This window comes from Chiloscyllium plagiosum, unplaced genomic scaffold, assembly GCF_037043375.1.
Source record: "Chiloscyllium plagiosum isolate Xiang-an unplaced genomic scaffold, Cpla_swu_hap1 HiC_scaffold_7, whole genome shotgun sequence".
Classification (NCBI taxonomy): domain Eukaryota; kingdom Metazoa; phylum Chordata; class Chondrichthyes; order Orectolobiformes; family Hemiscylliidae; genus Chiloscyllium; species Chiloscyllium plagiosum.
The window spans coordinates 56,118,416-56,130,677 of record NW_028270145.1 but is presented as its reverse complement, the minus strand read 5'-3'; the positions used below and the strand labels follow the sequence as shown (position 1 = coordinate 56,130,677).

The 12,262-nt window shown below is 40.1% G+C and overlaps 1 protein-coding gene across 8 annotated transcripts in view; it reads right to left on the bottom strand.

The window, feature by feature from the left end:
• Positions 1 to 12,262, bottom strand: part of myo3b (myosin IIIB) — a 581,719-nt gene that overhangs the window by 236,422 nt on the left and 333,035 nt on the right. For 7 of the 8 annotated variants that reach the window (XM_087989045.1, XM_043693701.2, XM_043693699.2 and 4 more), the window contains 3 exons: positions 7,916 to 7,995; positions 6,707 to 6,727; positions 4,544 to 4,621 (listed from right to left, as the gene is read on the bottom strand). In XM_087989045.1, coding sequence (XP_087845171.1) covers positions 4,544 to 4,621; positions 6,707 to 6,727; positions 7,916 to 7,995 — 179 coding nt within the window. The remainder of the gene's footprint in view (positions 1 to 4,543; positions 4,622 to 6,706; positions 6,728 to 7,915; positions 7,996 to 12,262) is intronic. The other variant, XM_043693700.2, reaches the window with a different exon arrangement.

Sequence of the window (12,262 nt, the reverse complement as noted above, 5' to 3'; positions counted from 1 at the left end):
AGTGTAGAAATTAACTGACTAAACTGGGGAAAGGTTGATTTCCGTATCATTAGACAGGGTCTGGCAAACAGACTGAGCAGGTAAGTAGACATTTCGAAAGTGGGAGTCTTTTAAAAGTAGTATAGTAAGAAATCAGACCCAGCAAATTCCTTTTAAGTCCAGGGAATCCTGAATGCCAAAGGGTATCAAGAGTTTGATAAAGAAAAACAAGGCAAGCATATGTCAGGCATAGTACATTAAAAACAGGGGAAGCCCTTCATAGGCATAAAGAGTGTCGGACATTGCTTAAAAAGGAAACCAGGAGAGCAAAGAGGGTCCACGAGAATCCTTGGTCGATTAAATCAAGAAAAACTCAAGGCATTTTATACATACATTTAGACTCAGAGTGTTACCATAAAAATCTATGAGAGATCAAAAGATCAATGTGTGCATGGAACCAGTGGACATGGGCAAGGTTTGAAATGAATTTTTCTCATCTGCGTTCACAGAAGGGAAAGAGATTGTAGTTGGGGTATCAGAGGGCATGATGAGGTTCTAGAACATATTAATATTAACAAGAAGGAGGTACTAGATGTTTTAGCAGGCAGAAAGATGCACAAATCTCCAGCGGCTGCTGAGATGTATCCCTGACTGCAATGCGAGTCAGAAGAGATTACTGGGTTCCTGGCGGTGATACTTAATACTTTACTGGCCACAGCTAAAGTGCCAGATGAATACAGTACAGCTAGTGTAGTTTCTTTATTCAAGAAGGGCAGCAGGAATAGGCCAGATAATTACAGACTGATTAGCTTGACATCAGTGGTAGGGAAATTAATGGAAAAGATTTTGAAGGACACGATTAATCAATACTTGGAAATGCAGGGATTGATCCGAGTTAGTCAGTACTAAGTTGTTAGAAGGAAATCCTGTTTGACGAATTTGAGGTTTTCAAAAACGTGACTAAATATAGTGATGAAGATCATGCAGTTGATCTGGTTTCATGGACTTCAGTAAGGCCTTTGATGTCCCATATGGAACGCTGGTCCAAATGATAAGAGGTCATGGGATCCAAGGCAAGTTGGCAAACCGGATCCAAAATCGGCTTACAAATAGAAGGTATAGACTAATACTGGAGAGTTCTGTTTGTAATTGGAAGCCTAAGACCAGCAGAATACCACAGGGATCGATGCTGGGAACCATGTTTCTTGCTGTGTACATTAACAACTTGGATGTTTATGCAGAAGGCATTAGAAAGTTTGCAGATGACACAGAAATTGGTGCTATTGTTGAAAGTGAGGAGGATGATTCCAGGCTTACATTGATTAGCTGGTAAACTGGGTAGAGTAATGGCCAATGGAATTTAATCCCAATAAGTCGCTGGCCTTAGCTCAGTAGTTACTTGGATTTCCTTGAAATCCATCTGATCGCATGTTCACGTCCAGTTAATTACGGGCGGTGCCCTGCGCTTCATTCTTCAGTAACTTTCTTTGTTGGGGGCGGCATGGTAGCTCAGTGGTTAGCACTGCTGCCTCACAGCGCCAGGGTTCCAGGTTCAATTCCCGCCTCAGGCAACTGTCTGTGTGGAGTTTGCATATTCTCCCCATCTGCGTGGGTTTCCTCCGGGGGTGCTCCGGTTTCCTCTCACAGTCCAAAGATGTTCAGGTCAGGTGGATTGGCCATGCTAAGTTGCCCATAATGTTTGATGTAGGGGAATGAGCCTGGATGGGTTGCTCTTCGGCGGGTCAATGTGGACCTGTTGGGCCGAAGGGTCTGTTTCCACACTGCAGGGAATCTAATCTAATCTACAGTGTGAGGTGATTCCTTTTAAGGATGTCTAATAAGGAATTGATGGCAGGTCCTTAGGGAGTACTGAGAAACAAAGGAACCTTGTTGTACAACCTCATAGATCCATGAATGACTCCTGCCCCACTAGCTACCTGACGAAAGAGCAGCACTCCGAAAGCGAGCACTTCTAAATAAACCTGTTGGACTATAATCTGGTGTTCAGAGTCGAAGAGTGTGGTGCGAGAAAAGCACAGCCAGTCAGGCAGCATCTGAGGAGCAGGAAAATTAACATTTCGAGCATAAGCCCTTCATCAGGAATGAGGCTTGTAGCCCAAGGGAGCTGAGAGATAAATGGGAAGGGGTTGGGGCTGGAGGGGAGAGTGGGTGGGGGGAGGTAGCTGGGAATGCGATAGGTAGATGAAGGTGGGGTTGAAGGTGATAGGTCGGAGAGGAGGGTGGAGTGTTTAGGTGGGAAGAAAGATGGACAGCTAGGACAGTTCAAGAGGGCAGTGACAAGTTGGAACGTTGGATCTGGGATAAAGTGGGAGGAGGGGAAATGAGGAAACTGGTGAAATCTACATTGATCCCATGTGGATGGAGGGATGAAGGTGGAAGACGAGGCGTTCTTCCTCCAGGCGTCAGGTGGTTAGGGTTTGGTGGTGGAGGAGGTCCAGGACTTGCATGTCCTTGGTGGAGTGGGAGGGAGAGTTAAAATGTTCATTTAAGAAGCATCTGGATGAGTACTTTCAATACCAGGACATAGTAGGATATGGATTAAGTGCCGGTAAATGGATTAGTGTAGTTTGGTGGCATGGACAAGCTGGGCAGAAGGGCCTGTTTCTATGATGTATGACTCTGTGATACATTCCTAATTATTTACATTCATGAGAATTGGAACAATTTAAATCATTTCTATTCAAATAATTTAGTGCAAATTGTTTGCTGCCCGGAAAGAAAATTTCAAGCAAAATAAATAAACATTGCACCTGGTATTAAAAATCACAAAAGTTTCAGCTAGAAATAAAAGTACTAAAATTACAATGACATCTTTTCAAAGGTCTCATTGAAGAGTATGTGCCTTTTAAATGACCTTCTGCTCAAGTTTTTGGTCCTGGATATTATAGCAAAATTCCTCAACATATTTTCAACTTGATTTTTATGTCCTCGTTGTCTACAGAAGTAGTGCCAGAAGACTGGAGGCTAGCAAATGTGGTTCCCTTGTTCAAGAAGAGGAGTAGGGATAACCCTAGTAACTATAGGCCGGTGAGTCTCACTTCTGTTGTGGGCAAAGTCTTAGAGAGAATTGTAAGGGATAGGATTTATGAACATCTGGATAGGAATAATGTGATCAAGGATAGTCAGCATGGTTTTGTGAAGGGCAGGTCGTGCCTCACAAACCTTATTGAATTCTTTGAGAAGGTGACTAAGGAGGTGGACGAGGGGAAAGCGGTAGATGTGGTGTATATGGATTTTAGTAAGGCGTTTGATAAGGTTCCCCATGGTAGGCTACTTCAACAAATATGGAGGTATGGCACTGAGGGTGAGTTGGAGGTTTGGATTAGGAATTGGCTGGCTGGAAGAAGACAGAGGGTAGTAGTTGATGGTAAAGGTTCATCTTGGCGTGCTGTTACTAGCGGTGTTCCGCAAGGATCTGTTTTGGGACCATTGCTGTTTGTCATTTTTATAAATGACCTGGAGGAGGGGCTAGAAGGTTGGTTGAGCAAGTTTGCGGATGATACGAAAGTCGGAGGAGTTGTTGACAGTGAGGAAGGATGAGGCAGGTTACAGCGGGATATAAATAAGCTGCAGAACTGGGCAGAAAGGTGGCAAATGGGAGTTCAATGTAGCTAAGTGTGAGGTGATTCACTTTGGTAAGAGTAACAAAAAGATGGGGTACTGGGCTAATGGTCGGATACTTGGTAGTGTGGATGAGCAGAGGGATCTTGATGTCCATGTACACAGATCTTTGAAAGTTGCCACCCAGGTAAATAGTGCGGTGAAGAAGGCATATGGCGTACTGGCTTTTATTGGTAGAGGAATTGAGTTCCGGAGTCCTGAGGTCATGTTGCAGTTGTATAAGACTCTGGTGCGGCCGCATCTGGAGTATTGTGTGCAGTTTTGGTCGCCATACTATAGGAAGGATGTGGAGGCACTGGAACGGGTGCAGAGGAGGTTTACCAGGATGTTGCCTGGTATGGTAGGAAGATCGTATGAGGAAAGGCTGAGGCACTTGGGGTTGTTTTCATTGGAGAAAAGAAGGTTTGGGGTGACTTGATAGAGGTGTACAAGATGATTAGGGGTTTAGATAGGGTTGACCGTGAGAACTTTTTTCCACGTATGGAGTCAGCTATTACGAGGGGGCATAGCTTTAAATTAAGGGGTGGTAGGTATAGGACAGATGTTAGGGGTAGGTTCTTTACTCAGCGAGTCGTGAGTTTATGGAATGCCCTGCCAGTAGCAGTGGTGGACTCTCCCTCTTTATGGGCATTTAAGCGGGCATTGGATAGGCATATGGAGGATAGTGGGCTAGTGTAGGTTAGGTGGGCTTGGATCGGCGCAAATCGCGGGCCAAAGGGCCTGTACTGTGCTGTATTCTTCTATGTTCTACGTTCTATAACTTTGGAAAATAACATCAAAGAAAGACATCTGCACAGGAAGCTTACAATTTTGTCTCATATGTATAAATGCACGCCCTTTAACATTTTACAGTGTTAATGACATTTTATGATCTTCAAAAGCCTTTCTTTTAAAATATTTGCAGCTAAATTAATAACATTACCCTGAAGTAAGAAGCCACAGTTTGTCTTTTCATGTTTGTTGTTTCCTCGGGATGTCGCATAACTTCCAGTGTATCAACCTGAATACGGTACAGTGAAAATGCAATATTTGTCAGCAATTTATGGATTACAAAAACAAGTTTGCCTTCTACAAATAAGCTGTGGATAGAGTGATAAAATTACAAATGCAAAAAAAAGTAGAGATTCAGCAACTGAGAGTCAATAAAATGAATCAAAGAAATCAAAGGGTGCTAGCTTAAAGGCATACTGTGGATATTAAAATAGAACACAATTCAAGTTTTTGCCATTAAACCAACATAAAATTTATCCAACACATAAATTCTGTCTTTAAAAAAGCCCTATTAACCCAACAATATTAACATTTTGATGATGTTGTACTTTATAAACAACATATTTCATCAAATCTAATGAACCACTAAAATGAATGGCTTCAGAGGTATGTATACATTATCATCATAAGCACTGTCATGCGTTTCTGTTTGTTACGTAAATATATTTAGGACATAGGTAGACATTATGTTTAGCTTATAATTGCTGTTGCATGTTGCCATCTAATCTAACAAAACTGAAGTTACAAATTTGTGAACTAAGAATTGGTTTTACTGCATAATCTCCAGAGAACAACAGAACATGCAAAAAAATGACACATTAGTGAATGGGCTGTAAATGTACAATGAATGAAAAATTCATCTGCAAACATGCAGCAACATAAAAATGCTTTTTAGATTTGAGGAATTTCACATCAATGATGCCTGCAACTCTCAGCATGGCAAATTTCTAAAATAAACTGAACTAACCCGGAAATAGATGTCAAGATAGTAACACTTCCCCATAGGGAAAGAGGGGAAATCGGAGGGTGATTAAAATCTATCCTAAAGTAATGCTTAAAAATATGGAACAGGCATTCTGTGATCTACAATAGATTTAATTCACCAGATTGTTTTTAATTATTAAATTAAGCAAGAATTTTTTTGTTATGGCCGACACAACCAATTTGTTAGCGTGATGGGTAAAATAGACTTTTTACATATTTAATTTACTACTGGTTTGCAGTCAAAGTGCAAGAGATGGGTGGCACGGCCCATGGAAATGCAGGTTTACCACTCTGTGACAAAATAATGAGATTTGAAGCAGGCTTGGCATTGTGCCTCAACCCTTATTGACATCGTACTGAAACCTTTCTGAAATAAAAAAAAGCAGTTTGAGTTAAGAAAAATCAGGTCTCTATGAGAATTGCAGCAGGAATTTGTTAAGAGTGTTGAGAGGCAGGGTCCAAAGCCCACAATTGGATAGCAGGTCAGGGTAGGTCAGGTCTAGGCATGGAGTCTTAGATCAGCAGAGAGGGGCTGAGGGGAGTGGGATTTTGGGGCGGGGGGGTGTTGCTGAAAAGCTTGCGGGACATGGTGCAGTGAAGTGAGGCTGTGGATGGGTGAGGACTGGTCTTTGTGATTCAGAGTTGGATTAAGGCCTGAAGTGTTGTGGTTGAAGGTGGTGGCAATGGAGTCAGAGTTCTCAACTGAGTTTTGGCTTAAGACGTCAAGTCTGCAATAAGGATTCAGGACTCCTGAAGCAATGGCACTGGGGGAAATCAGAAACAACTGAGTATTTTAAGACAGGATCAGGAGGAGTGTGCCTGCTCCAGCCGATTCCTGATTTGGATAATGAACTTCCTGGGGTTCATTTCCAGTAGTGCTTGCTTGCCATAGTGCTGGAGTTGCCAGGGACATCAGTCAAGCATGAAGCCTCTTAAGTGTACTCCATTTTATCCAAAGTGTACTCCAAAGTGTACTCCATTTTATCATGTCCAGAGGTGATTAAAGGGCACCTATTATTTGTTCTTACCAAAGAAAATGGCCTGTGGAGATCTGGCTGGAAGTAAGTAAGTGACTTCCAGCTGCCATTTTGAGGCCATAATACACCGCATAGCTTATGAGAAAAAGGGGCTACATGGCCAACTTCTAGACTTATGTAATGAGGAGTCATAATTATACAAGTTAAATCAGGAAATCAACACTGAAACAGACATTACAAATTTAAAACAATTAAAAAAAATACTTATTTTGTGCACAGATAAACTGAACAATTGCCAATGTGTACTGCTGTCACATTTATGTCATTAAATGTTATCTTGTTGTCACTCTTACCTTCAGCAAGTATTTAGGAGACTGTATTCGAAAAGTAAATAGAATAAAAGATGATCAACATATAACAAGAAAGATAATTTTTAGTCAAGAAATAAAGCAATAGAAGATCAGCACTATAAGTAAGATTAAAGAGCTGTAAAAGTGAACATTTTGGCAATAACAACAGAAATCTGTTTTAAACCCTCTCAAGTTTTCACAGCTTGTTGTTTTGCAGGTAGTATTTATAACATATTGACAAATAAGGCGAAGAGAACATCTGCAAACAAAACTCAATGTCCCTCTCACAAGTTGCATTAAAAGGCATAACTTCAAAGCACTCAAAATCATCACAAGGCTAAATAAATATTGGGAATTTTGATTAGATCTGTAGCAAGGGTCATTATTTAGTCTCTCACATCATAGTATGAATGCAATCACCAACGAAGTTTTTTGGATCAGAAAGCTTGTATCTTTTGCTTTTAGGAAAACTCTGAAATAATTTTAGATTTTTTGCAAACATCATTATTTTACCACAAGCTGCAATTTATTTTTAAACATCAAGTCCCTGCTTTACGAAAAGGTTACTGCTAAATGTTTGCTGTTGAAATGTAGTACTATGTATATATTGGATTTGTGCTGGCTGTATTCATTGATTGGCTTGACTTCAGTTCTTTTCTTTGAAGATATAGTAGCCAGAGGGATAGGTATAAGTCTTGGTGACTCACGCCATAGGATGCAAATGAAGAACCCAAGAACTAAGTGCTTTGATGTAAATGTAAGTGTAAAGTGCATGTGAAATGCAGTTTGAGACTATGCAATTAATACTGAGCAATTAAAATTAACCGAATCTAAGCATAAAATTTAAATACTTAAAGGTAAATATTTTCATTTCACAACTGTTGCTTTATTAGTTTAAACTGTATGAGTATATGAAAAACTGCAAAATAAAGTTTCAATTAATCTATTAATAAATTGTATTCTCCTGAAACAGTTTGTTTAAATTTGTTTCACTTGATCCTATGAAGAACTGAATTCAAATACACTTTTGTAGTTCACAAAGTCAGCAGAAGAGATAAGTTGTACTGAAGTAATAAAAAAGGAAAGGGGTCTCAGGATTATTATCAAAATAAATTTAATGACTGTGTAAAGTAAACTGTAGCTTAATGTAAATCTCACAATGAAAACTGGATGTTTCTCTGTTTGAATGAACCAGTTATAAAATATACAAACCTTTTTACGGCCTGCATTAAGCTGTGGAGGTAATGACCTTGATGCTGCATTTACTCTTGCTCTTGATTGTGCTAAATTACCTGAAAAGAGAGAATCCAGTTTTATGCTGGGGATGTTAAAGAAGAGATTGTAAATAAAAGTGCGATATACTCAGGATATGTCAAAGTTTTAGTACGTCTCGCACAAGATGTCCAAATGTTTTCTCTGGCTACATCTTCAGAGGCTAAACTGTGATTAATAGCATTGAAAGAAGGCTTTGAAGCAGGATTGGTAACATCAAAGTCTTAATCCATAGGTGGCAGGACTTTTTAATGAGTGGAGCATTTTAACACATTTCAACGGATTTACAGCATAAATAAACAATAGGTCGCTGAAGATATTCCTTGCATCTTTTAGCAAATGCTATGGCCATGCTGAGATATAACTCATAATTTAAATATGGAGAGTGTAATAACTGCATATGCAAGTGTTAAAAAAAAACTTTTGGAGAATCACACTACAGGTGGTAAAACATTTCTAAGTATGTACTTAACAGGCTTTGGAACAATAATTTTGTGAATAATATTTTATCAATGTTATGGAATAAATGCTAAGTCACTTCAGCGGCACCTTATATAGTCAATTTATTTGCATTTTATTCAATGAAAGTAGATAGATACAGATTTAAATTAAGCAGTCCAAAATAAATGGCGACCATTTATTGTTTCCTTTGATGACTCTTAAAATTAAAAGCATGATATAAGTGCAAGTTATAGTAAGCATAATTTCTCCATAAAGAAAATAAGGCATGCTCAAAACTGTTAATATCCAAACAACGCACTAAATCTATTATCAGTGCATTACCAGACTTAAGCCAATAAATGAAGACCTCGATGCGGGGGGTGTTGGGATGGAACAGAAATTCCGAGAGGGTACAGGATACATGGGCTTGGCAGGGAATGGAATTCTGAGAGGGAATGCAAAATGTGGGTAAGATGAAATAGGCATTCTGGGAGTGAATAGGAAACGGGACTGAAAGAGAATGGGAAAATTGAGCATTGTTGAGTATTGGGATTCTGAGATGAATGGAAAATGCGAGTAGGAGAGAATGGGAAGGGGTGGAAGTTCTGAGGAGATGGGAATTCTGAGAAAGAATGGAAAATACGGGTGTGGGGGGGAAATGGGAAATCTGACTGGGTATACAAAATATGGAGGTGGAAATCAATGGAAATTCTGAGAGGGAATTAGAAATAGGAGTGGCAGAGAATGGGAGTTCTGAGGGGGAATGAGAAATGGGTGAGTGGGAGAGAATGGGAAATATAACTTTGGAAAGGACAGTTATTTTGTGAAACATGGGAATATACGCAGACCAGGTGGATTAGCCATGTGAAATGCAGGGTTATATGGTAGGTCGAGTGGGCTGCTTTTTGGAGGGTTGGTGTGGAGTCGATGGACAAAATGGCCTGCTTTCAAACTGTAGGGATTCTATGATTCTCGTGTTAAGTGTATAGGAACATTGGTCTCATTTTAACTCTGCAAAAGTGAGGACTGTAGATATTGGAAATTAGAATCAAGAGTGTGGTGCTGGAAAAACACAGTAGGTCAGGCAGCATCCGAGGAGCAGGAGAGTCGACAATTCGGGCCAAAAATGTCGAATCTCCTGCTCCTTGGTTGCTGCCTGACCTGCTGTGCTTTTCCAGCACCACACTCTTGACCCATTTTAACTCTGCTGAGACTACTTCCCTTAACCTAATAACCTACTTAATGTTATAAGTTTCCAAACATAAATGGCTTCAATAATATTGAGTACAGGTAACAAAGCAGATTGACACAGATTTCATTCAAGAAAAATTAGGAGAAGTAGACCATTCAAACTATTGTGCCCACTCTCCTTTTGATAAGATAATGGAAGATCTGATTATTGCCTCAACTTAAATTTTTCTGTCTGCCCTCTCTAATCCTTGACTCTCCTGTCAATCAAAAATCTATCCAAATCAGTCACAAATATATTCAATGACTGTCTCCATTGCTCCTAGGAAAGATAAACCCACAGTTTGATAATCCTCTGAAAGAAAACAGAACTTTCCTCAATATTTTCCTCTTACATTGGAGACCTCTAGTTTTTAAACATGGTCCCTGAGTTCATGATTTCTCCACAAGAGAAAACAACCTAATTTTTCTAACCTCTCATGGGTATAAGCCGGACTTTCTCTGCATTTTCTAACATGCATTTTCTCATTAACCCTTCATCCAGGAATCAGCTCAGGGCAGCGGCCCTCTGGAAGTCCAATTCAACTCCTTCTTTAGTTGCTCCACAATGGATCTCTCTCGTGACTGTTCCGGTTCATCAGTTGGCTCATTGGGATCACTGCTGACATTTTGGAAGAGTTCCTGGAGTCTCATTCATCAAGACTCTCACAGGCTTATGCTCCATCACACTCACACACAGACTTTACCAAGCATGCACACATGCAAACACATTCTCTCACACGCACATGCACACACTCACACGCATATGCTCAGGCTCTCTCACTCTCTCTCATGTATGCACACATTAAACTGATTCCTTAATGGGTCTATCACATGACTGCAGTTCTTCTGGTCTTTGAAGAAGTTTTAATTATGATAAAAATCACACAACACCAAGTTAGAGTCCAACAGGTTTATTTGGAAGCACCAGCTTTCGGAGCTATGGGATCAATTTGCATTTGCAGAATTATATTTGCAGATACATTCTATTTCGCTCAAAAGTGCACAATCTGCAGGCAGTCAATCCACGTAATATTTTACAAATTCCACTTTGGAAATCGAACCAGTCTGACTCAAGATTGGGATACAGACAGACTTTAACCTCACACTTTTAGTGCATTGTCTGAACTGAGATGTCACTTTTTTTAATAAAACTTTAAGTTATCTTGAGAATGTAATTTAAAAGAAATTCTGGGATTTACATATTAACCGAAATGTGCAATCCATTCTAAAAGACTGAAGACTTAACAGCAATCTAGGTTTGTTCAATACATTGTTTCAGTTGCATGACACTGTAATTTTTTGCTACAAATTCTGTGTCTTATGGTCCTTCTCCACAGCTACCAAATGAAGGAGCAGCGCTCCGAAAGCTGGTGCTTCCAAATAAACCTGTTGGACTCCAACCTAGTGTTATGTGATTTTTATCATAATTAAAACTTCTTCAAACTGCAGTCATGTGATAGACCCATTAAGGAATCAGTTTCAATTTCGTAATTGTATACCCTTGATCATTGTCATATTCAGAGATGGATAGGACTAATATGTCTGCTGCAGGTATAGCAATGCTGATGGCTCTTTCTTTGTTATCAGGCCAGGTTCAGCGATAGGTGATTTGCTGCACTCCGTCACACTGTGTTTGCAGTGTCCTTGCAATTACAAGGTGAAAAATTCCACCTGGATTTAACCTGTTTACCTTTGTCCCTATAATTACTGCTGAAATTTCTCAAGCTGCATCCAACTTCCAAATCTTGTGAAATGTCGGATTCATTTTAGTTATTTTAGAATGTATAGTTTAAAACTATTTTATGATGTTTTTCAGGTCTTGTTGACCTGACATCTTTCTTCAGCAAGAAACCAAAACCGTTCACTGAAATAACTCCACAGAGGCCACTATCCCATCACCAAGTCACCCTTTACTTTTTCATGCACAGTACTTGACACTGGTTCAGCTCCCTCAGAGCCAGCTCTCAGAGTCAACAGAACCTCTGACATTCCTGTTTTAAATTTTATTAAACAGTACAGTTTACAAACAAACAACTAACATTAACAGCTGTATACAGAAAGATAGCAATTTACAAAGGAGAAGAGCAGTAAAGCCAAACCCCAAACCCCCATTGTTCAACCAGTTTTCAGGGAAATGAGGACAAGCCTCAAATCCCACTTTCAGTCATCACAAATGTAGCAGTGACAAATATATACAAGACAGTTCAATTAGATAAGAAACAGTGCATAGAATATAGACACCTCCTACACCCCCGCAACCCAGCAAGTCAACCACCCTCCCACCTTCCAGCCACTCTTCGGCAACCTTCCAGCTCTTGGTCTGCCCTGATACACCTTCTGGCCACCTCTAGGACAGCCTGTCTCGTTTCCCCAACTACCCTCACCCCCGGACGACAGTGATCAGAATGGCCTACTCACTTTCTGGCTTTCGGGGCAGCCAACCCACCTTCAAGTTCACAGGGAGGCCTACCCACCCTCTGGCTGTCAGGGTGACAGCTTTCAGGATGACCTATGAGCCTCAAAGCTCTCAGTAAGGCATGCTAAACCCAGAGACACACATCACAGTGCAGATGATAAACCCAACAAGCAACAAAAGAGAATCAATTATCAACAAAC